The 18,142-nt window shown below is 43.2% G+C and overlaps 1 protein-coding gene across 4 annotated transcripts in view; it reads left to right on the top strand.

The window, feature by feature from the left end:
- OPHN1 (oligophrenin 1) overlaps positions 1-18,142 on the top strand; it is a 138,593-nt gene that overhangs the window by 77,109 nt on the left and 43,342 nt on the right. For all 4 annotated transcript variants that reach the window (XM_025185727.3, XM_075940818.2, XM_025185726.3 and 1 more), the window contains 8 exons: positions 3,279-3,380; positions 4,147-4,257; positions 5,762-5,866; positions 6,991-7,120; positions 9,795-9,895; positions 11,442-11,533; positions 14,479-14,557; positions 16,797-16,830. In XM_025185727.3, the coding sequence (XP_025041512.3) occupies positions 3,279-3,380; positions 4,147-4,257; positions 5,762-5,866; positions 6,991-7,120; positions 9,795-9,895; positions 11,442-11,533; positions 14,479-14,557; positions 16,797-16,830 (754 nt within the window). The remainder of the gene's footprint in view (positions 1-3,278; positions 3,381-4,146; positions 4,258-5,761; positions 5,867-6,990; positions 7,121-9,794; positions 9,896-11,441; positions 11,534-14,478; positions 14,558-16,796; positions 16,831-18,142) is intronic.

Here is an 18,142-nt window from a genome sequence, read left to right as displayed (position 1 = left end):
CTGGAAGCTGTAGTGGTTCAACAGTAATCCAACAGTAGCGGTTCAACAGTAATCCAACTGCCATGTGGTTTTATTTTAAAACACTTCTATGAAAATTAATGCAAAAAGTTTAGCTCATTTTTGTGGATTATTGTTTTTAAAATAAAATACACTTAGGCTCCTGGCTTTATTGGTCTGGTGCCTGAGGTATGAGCAAATGGCATGGGAGTGTGTTTATTTAAATAAGAATTGAGATAAATATACCTATAGTCTGTGTGGTTTTAGATTGTGTTTTAGCAGCAGAATTTGGCTTTTGTTTTGCCAATACTTCGTGCCAGTTCTTCAGCAGAAGTGCTTTTCTATTCAGAGCTCACTGTTACCAGTTCTTCCTCTTTCTCTCATTCTCTGGACTTGATGACTGAGCTTTTCTTTATTCTGAGGCATGAATTTGCTGACTCTGAATTATTATGCTCTGACCTTGCAACTGGTGATATTTGGAAATATAGAGGTATTTTGGCTTCTGTGGCTCCCTGTGCTTCTGTGACTGTACACCTAAATACCTTTGCAGACCCCATAGTGAAGTGGAACCAGACAAGCTCAAATATTGCAACAGCTGAGGGCTCTGCAAGATTGGTTTCATTTTCTCATAGTTATTGTGTTTACACCACTAATGGAAGGCCGGGGGGGAGGGGGGGACATTGTAATGGCCCAGAAGTATTTTTCTTAATTCTCAGACACTTCTCAATTTGCTCTCTGTGGCACAAATTTAAATATTCACTGTCTTTTATAGTAGGAGGCAGAGTAGCTGTGTTTAATATTTTTAACTGTTGCTTGATTGAGGTGGACATTCAGGTTGGTAGCAGACTGTAGTTGTGTGGGCTGTCTCGCCTCAGGAATGTAGCAGTTTGCAAGTGATCAAATAAACAATTTGAGTTCTGTGTGCATGGGTGTCTAACAAAACATGACCTTTCTTTTCAGTCCAATAATTGTCCTCATAAACATCTTCTCTTCAGGATTTATCATCTTTTGATGGTTTAGATCAAATGATGTCCTGTTAACAGATTTACAGCTTGTGGAAGTAGAATGGGGAGGGGAAACGTCACAAAGCAAGAGACTCCCTAAAGGAGAGGAGGAAAAGATTTTCAAAATAAGCTTCTAAAGGTGTTGGCCAAGCAAACATACTGGTTGTATAAATTTTCCCTTTTCTCAAGCTTGGTCTAGTGTAACATGTTCTGTTAAATATCAGAGAGGTAGCCGTGTTAGTCTGGATCTGCAAAAGCAACAAGAAGTCGTGTGGCACCTTAGGATACGTCTACACTGCATACCTACTTTGGACTAGGGATGCCAATGGAGACGACCGAAGTAGTTAATGAAGCACGGGATTTAAATATCCCGTGCTTCATTAACATGATCTCACCAGCGCGCTAGTTTGAATCACAGCTGATTCGAACCAGGAAGTGCACGCCGGGAAGCGTTAATTTGGACTAAAGCCTCAGAGTAACATTAGTTCGGACTAAGGGCTTTAGTCCGAACTAACGCGTCCCGGCGCGCACTTCCTGGTTCGAATCAGCTGTGATTCGAACTAGTGCACCGGCGAGATCATGTTAATGAAGCACGGGATATTTTAATCCCTTCTTCATTAACTACTTCGGTCGTCTCCATTTGCATCCCTAGTCCGAACTAGGGATGCAGTGTAGACGTACTCTTAGGGTATATCTACACTACCACCCTAGTTCAAACTAGGGTGGTAATGTAGGCATACCGCACTTGCAAATGAAGCCCGGGATTTGAATTTCCCGGGCTTCATTTGCATAAGCCGGCCGGCGCCATTTTTAAATGCCGGCTCGTTCGAACCCCGTGCCGCGCGGCTAGACGCGGCACGGGCTAGATAGTGCGGACTAGCTAGCTAGTCCGCACTATCTGTACACCTCTGTCTGAGGGGTTGGAGCAGATGCAGTTGTACCTTAGTGCTTGGCTGTAGGCAATGGATCGTGTGGCTTGTCCGGGATGGAAGCTGGAGGCATGAAAGTAGGTGTAGTGGTCATTAGGTTTTCGGTATAGGGGTGTGTTTGTGACCGTTACTTATTTGCTCTGTGGTGTCCAGGAAGTGTATTTCTTGTGTAGACTGGTCCAGGCTGAGGTTGATGGAGGGGTGGAAGCTGTTGAAATCGTGGTGGAATTCTTCCAGAGTCTCCTTCCCATGGGTCCAGATGATGAAGATGTCATCAATGTAATGTAGCTAGAGAAAGGGCATTAGTGGACGAGAGCTGAGAAAGCGTTGTTCTAAGTGAGCCATAAAAATGTTGGCATATTGTGGGGCCATGCAGGTGCCCATAGTGGTGCCACTGGTTTGGAGGTATATATTGTCACCGAATCTGAAATAGTTACGTGGATTCAGATTCGGTGACAATATATCACTAGTAGTTTTGCTAAAGTAGTTCGGGCACAGTCACAGTTTCTTTTTCTTTCTTTCTCTCTTTCATTCTTCCTTCCTTCTGTAGCACTCAATAAGCTACACTGATCAATAAGAAGAGATGGGCAATATATATGGAACTCCCAGTAGGATTTTGAGAACCCGTAATGAACTTGTCATTATTTTTGTTGTAGCACTCCTCTGAACCAGTCTACTCAGACTGTGTAACTAACATATTCTATTGAAAGCAAGGCTTGCAATTTCTGATCCCAACAAAGACTGCAAATATACAGTGAAATCAAAGCTGTGTGTTAGCCCTTTCAGAACTTAATTTATTCTTTATTTCAGCTTTGATAAAGTTTAAAATGCAAATACTTGTAAAAAGCTTCAAAACCTGGAAAGCACTGAAATCCTACCAAATCTTTAATTGTCTTGGATGTGTCTTTGGTATTAAAGCATTTGTGTTTGATCTGTAGATGAGTAAAATAGCAGCAAACACTGTATATTTGTTTTACGTCAATAGTAAGTTTCAAGTTCTGTTAAAAGCAAAGCCAAAGAAGATGACAAGTTGGAAAAGCTCGTTGAAAGAAACCTCTCCAGCAGGGCTACCTTATGCTTGCTGATTACAATAGAAAATACTGAATGTTTCTGTATTGTGAATTATTGCCAAAACTGTCACTGTGCGTATTTGAGAGCAGTGATGGCACTGACTAGAAAGAGAAGAAATAGATATGGAAAATATCAGAAGGCCCCCAGCTATGATGGGCCCATCATTATTTTTTCATGGTAACATTCTACTGTTCAATGAATTTTGACACTGTTGCACTGTCAAAGAAACCAAACTAATGCTCACTCTCCGGTTTTGTGTCCACTGTTCAATCTCTAGGAACGGAAGAAAAAGTTTGAGAAGGACGGCGAGAAGTTTTATTCCATGCTGGATCGCCATTTGCATTTATCATCTAAGAAGAAAGAGTCTCAGTTACAGGAGGCAAGTGTGAAATTTTCCTTGAAAGTTTGTTTCCAGGAGTCTAGAAGAAGTAATAGCAGATGCATTGGACTTCTATCTCATACGCGTCTCTTTCTATAATGAGAAACATTAAATCTATGTGACGTCCCTTTTGATAGGAATGGGCTATCGAAACTGAGTTTTTCTCTTCCTCCGTGGAGGAGTCATTTCAGATCAAGGCTGAACCACATTGAAAAGGCATAGTAGAGAAACTGGTGTAATCCATGATTCCATAGATAAGTCTCTGGCCCTCTCTAGTGGCTGGATCACACATAGAGATTTGATTCTGCTGTGGTCCCAGCTAACCAAGTTTGTCCTATAGTTCAAATCAAAGAGAACTAGTGCTTTTAGACTGCAAAGTCCTGGTATCAATCCTCCATAGGTATGTCAAGACAGGGACGCTCTTACACTTGCATTCTCTCTGCCTGTGCAGTACTGATTCTGTGGTTAGTGAGGGACCTGAAATATGAACCTTTCACAAAAACCAATGCACTTAAAAAAATGTCTCAGTCCTTGAGCTGAGTTCTGAATTCATCTATGTATGTGGGATGCAGTAGGAGAAATTGTAATGGAAAACATGACCAGTGTTGATTTATATATAGTTCCCATAATGAATTCAAAACCTAGAGTGGATTCTTTTGGGGGCTTTGAGAAGTCATAGCTTTCACTTGCAAGGCAGATACACAGACCGCACTAAATAATTATTATTCTTTTATGTGTTTTTCTTTTCCATCCCTTTTTCACACAGGCCGACTTACAGGTTAACAAAGAGAGACACAATTTCTTTGAATCGTCCCTCGAGTATGTGTATCAGATCCAGGCAGTGCAGGAGAGCAAGAAGTTCAGTATTGTGGAGCCAGTAAGAGGCCTTCTTTTTATCTTCACCCTCTAACGTTTATTGACTTGGGCATGTCAGCAAGGAGTGGTGGAAAATAGTCAGATTGGATCCTGTCCTACTAACAATTCCACATGGACCCCCATGATGAGGTGAAGTCAAACATAGGGTACATCTACACTTGCTCACTAGTTCGAACTAGGGCTGCAAATGTAGCCAACTGAAATTGCTAATGAAATGGGGATTTAAATATCCCTCGCTTCATTAGCATGATCTCGCCCGCGCATTATTCCGCTCATCAGCTGATTCGAACCAGGGGGTTTGATTCGAACTAACGCGTCGTGGAGCGCACCTCCTGGTTCGAATCAGCTGTTGAGCGGAATAACGTGCGGGCAAGATTATGCTAATGAAGCTAGGGATATTTAAATCCCTACTTCATTAGCAATTTCAGTTGGCTACATTTGCAGCCCTAGCTTGAACTAGGGAGCAAGTGTAGACATACCCATACAGCATTAGCAATCTCTTGTTTCACTACCTCTGTTGCTGCTTTGTGAATATAAAGAAAGTGGGGTCTTCTTTTACCTCTAAAAGTGAAATATGCTGGAATGAATGCAGGACCTCTTCTGGGTAAATGTACATAAGGAGGGGCTCTCCATAGAGCTGATGGTGTATTCTATCCTGAAGTCATCCATTGTTATTCCAATGCAATTTTTCATTTCTGGTAGTATTTTACTGTGACAAGCCAGGGACATCCACAGGATTGTAGCTGTCATTTACAGGGGCACAGACTTCTCCTGGCTCTGGGGGGCTGGTATGGCCAGTAAGCTACATTCCCATCTGCCTCCAGGATTCTGGGAGACTGAAAGTGTGTAACACAACCAATGCCCCTCTTCCCGCAATCCTACTTACAGCATAACTGGGCTGGACTTGTGGATTTGGCCTGTGTCTTATCTCATATGAACATAGTATGATCAGGTGCTACTATGAGCCAAATGTATAGATTGCACTTTTTTAAAAACCACTACCTAAGCAACGCTGAATACTGTCACTGTCAGAGCACTGAATACAGATCCATTCTGCATTGGGTTCCCCACACCCAAAGCTGACAAGAGACTTTACCAGGCCCTAAAGGGAGCTGGTTCTGAACAGGCCTTGGGCATCGGGCAGGGCTAGGGGGCTAGCCTCCTCCAGCCAGCTCTTCAGCACTGCTGGGGGCTGCAGGATGCACGCTGCCAGTGGCTCCAGCAGCCATTTAAAGGACCTGGGCTCCAACTGCTTCTGCAGCTGAGGTAATCATGGCAACAGCCAGGAGCCTTGAGCCCTTTTAAAGAGAGCAACTGCCCTCTTTGCCCCTCCTGTCAGTGCCCCTGCTTTCACCTGATTGTGTATTTTATTTTGCTGTTAATTATCTTTGATTGTAAAGATCACAACAGGTTTATTGTAATTAAAGCTATCTGTCCACCTTATACCTGATTTCATACAATTGTCTTTAAAGCAAAGGCTGATCCATCATCTTTTTCCTGCACAGGTGTTGGCCTTTCTTCACAGCCTTTTTACATACAACAACCTGACAGTTGAACTCACTCAGGACTTCCTCCCTTATAAACAACAGCTGCAACTCAGCCTTCAGAATGTAAGTTCCTGTCCAGCTGCACTCTCTCTGTCCTGCTTTGTATCTAAATACCTCGGGCATATAAACATTTTCCATGCCAGGTGGACAACCCTTGCTTGTATGCTTGGAGGGATATCGAAAGCCTCTTTCCTTCATAAAAAAGCCTTCTGTCCATAAATTCCTTTCATCCAAGAAAAAGCAGCCTAGAGGTGCTACAACAGCATGGATTTAAGGCCAGAAGTGACTGCTATGATCATGTCCTTTGACCATCTGTGTATCACGGGTCATGGAATTTCTAATTGCTGTATCAAACCCATTGATAGGAGGTTGAGGTAGAGTATGTCTTTTAGAAAGACATCCAGTCCTGATTTTAAAGATTTCATCGGGAGGAGAATAAACCACCTCCCTTGGTAAACTGTTACAATAGTTAATTACATTGTAAAAAGATTTGTACTTGTATGTGGCCAACATTCATAGCCGCAGGAACACAAACTGTAAGGTCGTGCCAAGCCCAGAGTGCTATTAAATCCCTTTGAATCGCTCAGTCTAAATGAGTTAAAAATAATTGATTTTTATTTTATTTTGAGACGTGACATGAGTCAGTATTAACAAACAGTACAAGTGCAAGTGAAAACTTTGCAAACATTCTTAATGTGCATGATTATTCTCAACCTAGGTCTGGAGCCAGTGACCCAAAACCATGTGTACTTTGTAATGGTAAGGCAAGCAGGAATTTAGATACCTCATCCTTCTGGCCTTAAAAGGTTCTGTTGTGATCTCTTCAAGTTAAAGAACAAATCATGACACATTGTGTTCCACAGCCACCATGTCACAAGCTCTATGCGCATGATGTATCAGTCTTGTCAGTCCACTGATTATTATGGGCCAAATTGTCTGCTAGCTTCAGGTACTTTTCATAGTACCACTGATCACTCCCATGAAGGTGGCCATGTGGCTATTATGTGCGGGCTGACAATGCATTTGGGAGTGCCCACTGGAAACTTGGGGGCCAGCTACCAGATTTGTACATATGAAATAGGTACTCTTGTGTGAGTGCTCAAAATCTGAGGCTGCACTCTGAGCCATAAATATTTTATTGTTTCCCTTGCCCATATTCTAGTGACATTCTTTTGCTCTTTCACCAGACGAGGAATCACTTTTCCAGCACGCGAGAGGAGTTGGAAGACCTGAAGAAAAGGATGAAAGAAGCTCCGCTGACCTGCAAGCTACCCGGGCAGCCAACCATAGAGGGCTATCTGTATACTCAGGAGAAATGTAATAGCTTGTGTGTGCAGCTGTATGCATTAAACAAGTGTAGGGTCCATCTGTAGCTTGTACAGCTTGCCCAGTAATGTGTCCTAACTATAAGTTTCATTCATTCAGCTCACAGCCAGGGCTCTGTTTGTATAGCTGTGATAGCTGGGGGGAAAATGGGGCGATGTTTGTATGTGAGTGTCTTAGTTGCTAGGTGTGCTAGTTATTGAGCCAGAAGCAAATGGCTCATTTATCCTGTCAATGTTGTCCCTGCTGCCTTACCGATCTGATTCTGAACCTGAGCTAGCTGTAAGTAAAGAGCAGCGTTAGGCTGATTATTGCAGACACTGTTAAAGATGCCATTTTTGAGAGCTGATTTGTGAGGAGGCCGGAGCTTGGTTCTTTGGCCTGAGGACACATACCAGACCCTGCCCACCCAGCAGCTATGAGAACAAGTATGCCCCCATTCTCACCCTTCTGGGGAAAAAAGGAGGGAACCTATTGAGCAGGCCCAGCTAAGGTGAATCTGGACTCTTGTGGTCATGCCTCAGACTTAAGGGCTAAAATAGGGAGTAGCTCAGGGTATGTCTACACTGCCACCCTAGTTCGAACTAGGGTGGCTAATGTAGGCATTTGAAGTTGCAAATGAAGCCCGGGATTTAAATATCCCGGGCTTCATTTGCATCTTGCCGGGCGCCGCCATTTTTAAATCCCCCTTAGTGCGGACTCCGTGCACGCGGCTGCACGCGGCACGGAGTAGGTAGTTTGAATTAGGCTCTTTTCCACGAGGAGTAACGGTAGTTCGAATTAGAGAGCCTAATTCAAACTACCTACTCTGTGCCGCGTGCAACCGCGGGCACGGAGTCCGCACTAAGGGGGATTTAAAAATGGCGGCGCCCAGCAAGATGCAAATGAAGCCCGGGATATTTAAATCCCGGGCTTCATTTGCAACTTCGAATGCCTACATTAGCCACCCTAGTTCGAACTAGGGTGGCAGTGTAGACATACCCTCAGAGTTCCTGAACCAGGAACACAGCAGAACAAGGGGCCAGCTCCTCTCCCCTCCTCCCCCCCTTTTCTGCCCACCTACTCAGTGACCAAGCCATGAGGCTATTTAGCCTTCAGGGACTTGACCGCAAGTTGCTAGACCAGTTGTCTGGGGCAGGTATACAGATGAAAAGGCCTGCGTGCATCTTTTGCCATTGGGGTTGTGAGGAAGAGAATGACCATTTCGTTCCAGATAGCTTCACATACACAAATCAGCTGTTCTTTTATTCAGCCACTGCTGCTTTGGAAACATGGCACTTCTGACACATAGCAGGTCTTGTACTCTGAAAGTCAGAAGAGCTGTTATATATGGCACGTTGCTCAAAGCACATTCCGTTTCTTTGTTCTTATAGAGCTTCATATGCATTGCTATTTATAATGCAGGTGTCAGTGACTCCATTTGTTGTTGATCAGATACTCCCCATCTAGAGCATGTGATCATGTCTTTAGTTGTTAGGATAAAAGCCTATTACTGACCACTTATAGTCGGCAAGGGCTAGTGCTGAAGGGTAGGATTCAAGCCTCTGCTGATAATCACTGTGTTTATATGTGCATGTACTCGTATAACTAATCTACTGCCACAAATATGGACAACTCTGCAATCTCACCTCAGATTCATACAAGGGAAGCCGTTATGCAGAATATTGGTTGCCAATTCTGTAAATGGTCCATTTGATATATTGATGTAAACAGGGCAAATATTGGCTGCTTAAAAAAGACTATCACATAGTGTTGTGTGTTTAAAAAAAAAAAAACTACCCATGCGCACACAGTCATTTTAGACCACAAGTAAATTTTGTACATTCCTGCATGGTAATGAACTATATTTGCTGCCTTTAATTTTGTTTCCTGTGAATTGGTTAAAGAAAAAAAAGTTGTTTGAAATAGTTCAGTTGGTTCCTTTGGTCTTCTGGGGAAAAACTGAGCCACATTAGGAACAAAGTAGTTCAATTCAGACAATGAAAGATAAGTGGAAAATAAATTGTGGTATAACAAATATAGATGTAAGATGATATTTAATGTGCTGTTGTCTTTATTCTGCCAACAAAAAATTGTCAGTAAGGAAAAAACAGTAGTGCCCATTTTAAAACAAACATACAGTCTCCCCTCTGCTCTTCCCTTTCCCTGGGATATTGCCTGTGTACTTCTTGGTATTGCTTTGCCAGTCCTGTTTAGTTTGCCATGTCAGAGTCTCACAAATGCCCTTTCATTAGTTTTTCCTTCTGAGGAGGCTGGTGCTAACTTTTACCCACTGCTTATGTTCCTCCCTCATTATTGCTGCTTCTGTAACTGGTAATGCTGCAAATAGGGTTCCATGTTTTCCTGTGTGTCTGTACAGCACCTCCTACAATGGGGCTCTGATTCTGATTGAGGCTCACAGGCATTACCTCGCTATAAATACTAAACAGTAGTAATGGTAAAGTGTACCACTGTATCAGGCTGAAGGACAGAGTGAGGCACATTACCATTATTATTACTGTTCATTATTTATATCACGATGATGCCTGTGAAACCAATCAGGATCAGAGCCCTGTTGTGCTGGATGCTGGATAATCACACAGGAAAACATGGTTCCTGTTTTGAGGAGTTGGCAGTCAAACTAATGCATACTGTCTATTGATTCTTTACTGTATTTGTGTTATTGTAGGGGCACTAGGCATATCTTGGGTGAAATATTATTGCCAGTATGAGAAGGAGTCAAAGATGCTAAGGATGACTCCCATGGAGCAGAAGCCTGGAGCAAAGCAAGTGAGTGAATTCCCTATAAAAGAGATCTTTGCAAACATTGACAGTCAGGTTCTGCCTCATTTCCTTCTATTCTGACTTGTTTCTTCTATAAGAAGTTATGAGTATAAATATATTTATAGTAGGTACATTCCGTCCCCATGAAGCAATGATGTACACAATCACTGTTCGTTAAAAGTATCGGTAGTTTATTTAAGTGCTGGACAGACACCTCTAGAGACAGAAGGACAGAAGGCCTCTTTGTAGGCACAGAACAGATACACCACACACATGCTTCCTTGAGCACTACTGATGTGTAAGAATTACCCCTGCCAAGGGAAAGTAGTGCAGTTTCCAGCATTCCTCTGATGAGATCACCCACATCCAGTGCCAATGAATTCCAGTGGTGATTCACTTCATAAAGCCATGACATCTGCCCATCATGAAGGGAGCTGATTCTCCAGTCTCAAGCCCTTCTTGCTCATTGCTTACTTTCTTCCACACACCCTATTAATATTCCCTTCTGCATACATTTTCCCTGTCAATCAGTCCTAGAACTTAAGCCACTCTGCTCCTCACCTGTGAATTTGGGTGTGTGCGCGTGCGTGCGCAGCACGGGCAGGCTTACACATTTTCTGTGGCAAAACCAGTTATGAACACAACATATTCTCTTTCTGAAGAGATAACCTGACTTGCATCGTTAACTGTGATGACTGTTTACAGGATTTGAATTAGCAAGGTTATTTGAATGGCTCCATAATGGCCTCTTTTTGCTCCCGTGAAGCATGAACATGAACAGCTCATTCACGGTGTTCCAACTCTGGGAGGGAGGGGGGAAGAGTGGGAATGGAGTGCAAATCAGGCGATTCTGGATGCTCCAAAAGTGCTGGGAGGGAGAGGAAGGAGAAGGAAGTGCAAGGCTCCAATGCCCTAGCACGAAAGAGACACATGGGGGAGAGGGGCAGATAAGGAGGCCTCAGGTGGAGCTCCATTGGGGTGCATGCAGCCCATAAGCCATAGGTTGCCCTCCACTGCTTTATATGATGGTAGCACCTGCCAAACCCAATCAGGTGTTGAAGAACAGCTCTGTGTTTGTCTCTCATCAAAAGATGTTGATACAAGGCTTGTCTCTCCAATATCCTGGAACCAACATGACTTCTGCAGCCCTCTTCTAAGAGTGTTTGTTTTAAGCAATCTTTCTGCTCCAAGGCTTATTGAAGGAATAGCTGCTAGGATTTATAGCATCGATTCACAATGTAATGCCATTAACTCCATAATTAATTTATATTGTATGAAGGAAGCCTGTTTTAGGCAGCTGTTGATCTCTATTCTGGTTGCTGCTTTGTGGAACGTTAAGAAGATCATCTGCTATCATGTCACGTGTGGGGAATGTTGAGAGGTTTATCTGCTGTCATGTTTCATGTGCCATCTGATTAGCAAGGTTCATGTTGGTATTACACAGTCACTCCTGATTCAGTAGACAGTAAGGTATTGCCTTCCACTCAGGAACCTCAGAAATCTCATCCCGACTTTATGCTTTTTAAATGTTGGCTTACATCTCTCTATCTAGGGCACCTCAGACTTGACACTGAAGTACTGCGTAAGGAGAAAGACGGATTCTATAGACAAGAGATTTTGTTTTGATATTGAAACAAATGAAAGGTGAGCCAGAGCTGCTTTCCCTATTGCTGCAGTTTTGAAAATAATACACCACTTTCTTGGCATTTGGTGAGGGTGTGTCTGTTTTGACTATCCTAAAATTTGTTTTGTATGGAGAGGAAGATTATGCACCAGGGGGCAGTGCTGTCCTTCCTTGATTGCAGTCTTCATGCCTGATCTGAAGCCCACGGAAATCAGTGGATTTTTTTCTGTTGAATTCAGTGGGCTTTTTATGGGCCTTCTAATATTGTGAAAGGATGAGCACCATCCATGAGAACTTGAGGGTCTCAATTTCTATTATCTTCAGCCAGGATCAGGCCATCATACTTTCCCATGTTTCTTTCACCCAGATACATATATTACCAGTCAGACATCTGGAGATTTTTAACGTGGGTTATTTTTCGCTTTACTCACTAGGGACCTGATTCTGTTCTCTCTGGAGTTGCTAATTTACCATGGGAGCAGAATCAGACCTAGGAGGAATGAATGTTTTGATGTCACACATGTGCTGTGCAGACTTGGTATGTGGTTAAGCCACAACTAAGGAGAAAGCACTAATTTGCAGATTACTTTATTGGGTCCTATTTTACTAGGAAAGGAAGGACACCCTGCTCAAAAATATAAAACAAACGGCAAACATTTGTCAATCTTTCAGCCTTTGATATTCCCACTTAATTCTGAAACTTAGACGGACTTCTCCCCTTCCTGAATTAATTATCTTGTGCCTGCACTAAATTTGACTGTTTTAATTTAGGCATTTGGAGCAGGAGGTTGCAAGTTACCTTGAGCTTGGAAAAGACACCAAATACTTTGTAAATTTTCAGAAGTGGTGTGAGTAGGGTGAGAATGACACACAAATTTCAGGATTTGTGAGTTTCTGAGACTGTGCCGATTCTGTTTCTGTAGTTTGTGCCTTTTGGAAGAACGTAATAGTCTGCAGTATTTTAAAATGTCTAGAGATGTGCCAAACCTTTCAGCCCTTATTCTGTGTTGTTGGGCATCTTACCTGCCCAACGGTGGAGGAAGACTGAAGGAGTTTAGCCCACGAATCGTAATACATAGTTTGAGTTAATGAAAGCACCAGGGATTAATATAGAGACATGTTTAGCAGTGGTGAAAGTAACTTAAAATTTCTTACAGGCCCTGTCCTATTGCAACTGAGGTCCCTGCCAGCTCTTTAAAGAGCTCCCTGCTAGCATTTGCCACAGCTCAGCTAGCTCTTGCCAGAGGTGTGCACCAGGGCGCTCTCGCTTACTGTCACCTCTGGTGCTTAGTGACTGTGTTGTAGCCTCAGCGGTTTGTAACAGCCACATTCTTGAACCTTGGCCAGTTTCTTACCGTAGTGATGGGAGATGCGTTGCAGGGGTGGGGGGGTCTCCACAACACAGGACACTGAGCCAGTATGGTAGGTAGGGTCATGGACAGTCTGTGCAGTGATGCGTTTGACAGTATAGTGTGACCTGAAAAAGTTCCACTCTCAGATTTTTCTTAGGATCCTGTTTTCTAATATATTAGTTAGTATTTCATCATGTTAGAATCATTTGTCACCTATCTGAGAAATCTACAAATAAGATAGCAATTAAGTATGAACATCATGGACCAAATCTACCCTCTGTTACATTGACTCCAGTGGGCTACTAGGGTCTAGCCGGGCAGAATATGACCAACTGTGTCATGCACCAGGGTCTTTTTACCATTTGACTCACTGGATTGTTCATTTGGGCGAACTGTACAGAGGGAGCTCTATATCTACACCTTGTTCAGTAATCCTAACAGAGCCAGGAGTGCCTGGTCCCCAGTTCTCCCCTGTCCATTTTCTTTGTGTCTTTTTCTCCATTATGGTGTTAATGAGTGGTGAATAAGGACATAGAAATTTCTCAGCTGAAACTGAGAGGCAGGGCCGACCTTAAGCATGTGCAGAATATACAGTGGAAACGCAGGGTGTGCCTACGGCCATCACCAACCGGATGGGACAGCAAGAATAGGACAGCTGGGGCCATGGGCATAGGGCCGACAGCAGTTAGGAACCCAAGTAAAATGTGGGGTTGTTGCAGTACCTTCCAGTTCCTGCACTGATGCCTCCCTGCACTGCTCCTGCCCCCAGAGCCCTCAGTGCAACCTCTCCCCGAGGTGTTCCCCCATATAGGGCACCATAAATCTTAAGGACACACATGCTGAGAAGGCTCTGACTCAGAAAGGGAGAGGAACAATTCGTCTGACTCACACTGAAATGATTTTTCAGAAACCTCTGACTTTGCAGTGTTAACAATTGAAAAGACATGAGAAAATGTGCTAGGCTAGTAGCTATGAGAACCAGATGGGAGAAAGTATGTCTGGGTACCTTAGGCTGCAAATAAATGTACAAAGACACACCAAAACTAGTTTTGTCAGCATGATCAGTACATGCGTGACTTCCGTTTTTTTTACTGTGTCCAACACTTAGATGTGAGTACCGTGATAGATACATGCTTTAGAACAGTGTTTCTTAACCTTTATAAAAAATGTACCCCTTTTTCCAAAAAAAAGTATAAGTACCCCCTTAAAAAAAAAGTACCCCCAGGGCCTACAGTTTTCAGGCTCACATTTTTTTCTACCATTTCAATACATTTGTTTAAACAACTTAATTGTAGCCGGGTGGGCAATTAAATTTTTGTGTGTAAAAAGTACAAAAATAACGAAGTGCTGTAAAACTTAAAACAAAAATTCAGTTTTCTCCAAATTTCAATTGTGTTGATGTACCTCCCAGACTTCTCTCGAGTACCCCTAAGGGTATTTGTACCACTGGTTGAGAAACACTGCTTTAGAAGTACTATGCATAGATAGATCATTGGAATGATGCATGTGTACTAACCTTCTTGAAGTGCCGCTTTATTTAACTAGTTTCCAGAAACACACTTTGTAAATCTTGGATAAATTCATTTGTGTCTTTGCTTTAAACTTCTGGATAGAACTGGGACTATCACATTGCAAGCACTTTCAGAAGCTAATAGACGGCTATGGATGGAGGCCATGGATGGAAAGGAGCCAGTGAGTATTTAAAGAATTGTCTCATTTATAGATGTGCATTTTAGTAGTATTCTTCAGTGGTGTAATTTCACACAGACAAAGCGAGTATTGATAATTTAGTTTTGGAAAGCTCACCTTTCTGGGTGTCCTCGTGAGATTGGGTATGTAATAATCAGCATCATTATTATGGTATAGTCCGTAACACAGGTATCAGTTTAGCGAAAAGATATGTAAAATTAGATTTCTCACAGTCATTGAAGGAACTGTTACCATATTGTCCTGTCCACTTGTATCCTTTGATATTTGATGTTTCAGTTCTGCTGTTTATACTGGCATCAACTGGAACCCATAAAAATGTGACGTGCAGGAATGGAAAACTGGCACAGAATCTGCCAGTGTTTCTGTTATTCAAACCAAAAGCTTTTAGATCTGTATGATGTAATTTTGGTCTTGCATGCATAATATTCCTGCTTGTAAATCTCTCATCTGAAGTTGTGATATTGTGAGTGAGAGAGACAAAAAGAGAGAGGACCAGAAGTTTTCTAGTCTTTTCTGTGATTCTTTCTTGGTTTCCTTATTTTAATCCAAGACAGCATAAATTTCTCTATTAGACAGAATTTCCTGTACACAGAGAATGCCATGTGCAATATAGCAAAATACATTCAATGCAATTCCCGTTGCCCACTGGCTGCTCCTTTTCCCTAATCAGGCTGTCACTATCCAATGCCTCTGTTTAAAAGAGTTGCACCTAATTTAGGGCTCAAAGACCTTGAGTTGGCCAGAGTAACTCAGAGCTGTATTGATGGGGCTGAGTGTGCAGGGACTGGAGCCTATCAGATGGGTTCCTAGATGCTTCTCACAGAACCTGCTTTCTGGGTCCTGAAGCTGTGGGATTAGAGTTCAACCTGTAATAAGCAATGTAAAACAAGTAGTGGGTAGCAAATGCTTGTGGTTTTGGTGTTAATATGGGTATATGGCAAAACGCACTGAACTTCCATGAGTGCCCTCTGTCAAATGGGTGTGACTCTGCACTTTCTCTCTCTTTGCGGTGCCTCCTGCCAGCTGCTGCCCTTCTCAGGCATGTCTTCAGTGGCTCAGCCCTTGGGCCAGAGCACATCTTGTCAGCACACGAACAAACCCTTTCTGGAGCAAAATGTCTTAGAGGGTCCTGTCTCTGTGTTTTTAACAATCTTTTTAGCGCGATCTCTGAGCTCAGTCCTTAGCCCCTTCAGGGCTAGTTTTAAATACAGCCATTACTTGGACCTCTAAAGAAGTTTTAAACCTCCGCAGGGCTTAGGTTACTCTGACAGTGGCTAGAAGGAGAAGCTGTGCCAATGCATTACTCTGGGTCCCAACCCAGGAACCCTATCAACAACAGCCACATGCTGCTTCTTGTAATAGTTGCTGCTGCTTTTTCCTCGGCCACTTGCCATTTAGCCCCTTCTTCTTCACCCTTACCTCAAGACTTAAGTTCTTCCTTGTGTAGCCATCTTAGAACACTGGCAAAGAACACCTTCTTTGCTCCTGTGGTCACCACCTGGAATTGATCTGCACAGGCCCTACAGCTCCTTTTACCTGAGCCTGCTGAGTTCTGATTGGCTGCCTCCACCAGTCTTTTCTGAGGTAGCCTATGGTAGGACTATGACTGAGGCCTCAAAAGGGCCCAGAACACTACATCACAGGATGAAGAAGAGCAATTCCTTTACCCTTCCTTTGGACAGCAAGAAAGCAGTTTGTGTGAATATATACAAATATTGAGAAATAAGGAATGTGACCATGGCCATATTAGATTGCCATTATATTAATAACACAATTTATAAACCTTGTAACAATATCATACACTTTTGTAGCACCTTCCCTCATCCCTTTATATACAATAACAAATTATTCTGCAGTGGTTAAATACTGGACATTGCTATAATTCTGAATGGTTAAGCAATTTATTATTATTCAGTGTAAATATAATTGTGTCTAACTGCATAGCTTCTAGACCTATTTTTACTAACAGAGAAACAAATAATCTTTGTGTACAGTGTGGGGAGGTATATCCAAGGGAAATAGGTGCCTCAGTGAATCTAATGGATGTTACAACCCCTTGCTTGACCATAGTGCTGCATATGGTTTAATATTTTGCTTTTGAGAGCAAAGTGTTAAACAGTATTGAATGTCTGTGTTTTTCTTTGAGTTGCTGGATTCTCCTGGGACAGTAATTCTCAACTCATGCCTGGTTTTGCTTTTGTTTCTCTCTCCTTTCCCCTAGATCTACCACAGTCCCATCACAAAACAGGAAGAAAGTGAGTAATTCAGGTTCTATTATTCTGAAATGTTAAAGACCTGCTTGTGCTGATGCGATATAATGTTTTAATTTGTGAGTGTGCACATTGTTGCTGTGTGCTAGATGGAATGTATGTCACACCTGCTCACGTGCTCCTTGGTTCCCTCCACTCAGTGAACAAGTAGACCAAAGATATCTTTAGGGCAGGGATGGCCAATAATTTTTGGTGGGAGGGGGCACTCCAAGAATTTGGTAAGCGGTTAAGGATTGCATTTTTCCATGCAATTAATGGATGAGGTGTGGGGTCTGGGATGGAGATAGGGTGCAGAAGAGAGCTCAGTGCAGGAAAGGGTGAAAGGTCTGGGAGGGAGAACATGTACAGGAGCAGGGGTGCAGAGGGGTTGGGTTACATGGGACAGGAGTGCAGGAGGAGACAGAGGATTGGGGGGAAGGAGGGGCTGGGATATCAGAGGGAGGTTCTGGCCGGGAGGTGCTTACTTAAGTGGCGTCCAGCCAGCAGACCAGCTGGTTTCTCAGGCAGGCTCCCTGCCTGCTGCAGTCCTGCATGCTGGCTCAAGGGACTATGTGCTGCTCTGAGCACAGCAAGCTGGAAGTGGAAGGGGAGAATATTTAACCTACTGCCTGCCCTACAAGCAGACCGTTCCCAGAGCTATGAGATTGTGCTGGAGGAGGGTCAGCATGCAAAGCTTGTTTTCCCCCTCCCCTGGGCTCGCAGCAGTGCTCAGAGATGCATAGATCTCCATAGCTGGCTGCTCTGGGTAGCTTGAGGGGTCAGCCTGAAACTCCTGCTGGGTTGCAAGCTGGATCCAGCAGTTTGGCAAGTTGGATTGGGCTCACGGGTCATATTTTGCCCAGCCCAGCTCTGGGGTCTGCTCCCACAGGATGATGAGTACCCTCAGGTCTCAGTGAGGGTTGAGGGTGATCAGCACCTTACAGGGTAAGGCTTTTAGCTCCCTATGTGGAGGAGGAACTTGTGCTAAATTTTAACCCACTTAGAAAAATGCAGGTTCCAAATGTAGAACTTTTGTCTGTATCTCTTTTGAGGTTCATGTCCTAAGGTTTGTCTACACTACAGCACTAATTCGAACTAACTTAGCTAATTCGAATTAGTTAATCTAGAACTAAAAACTAGTTCGAACTAACTCATCTAGAACTAAAAACTAGTTCGAACTAGCGCGTCCACATTAAGTGGACCCTGAAGCGGGGTTAAGGATGGCCGGAAGCAGTGCTGGCAGGGCATCAGAGGAGGACTTAGAGCGTGGAGCTGCTGTCTCAGGCTAGCCGAGGGCTGTGCTTAAAGGGTCCCGACC

Source organism: Pelodiscus sinensis, chromosome 13 (assembly GCF_052426305.1).
Source record: "Pelodiscus sinensis isolate ZL-2025 chromosome 13, ASM5242630v1, whole genome shotgun sequence".
Lineage (NCBI taxonomy): Eukaryota > Metazoa > Chordata > Testudines > Trionychidae > Pelodiscus > Pelodiscus sinensis.
The sequence above is the reverse complement of the archived record's forward strand: the minus strand, read 5'-3'. Positions and strand labels throughout refer to the sequence as shown.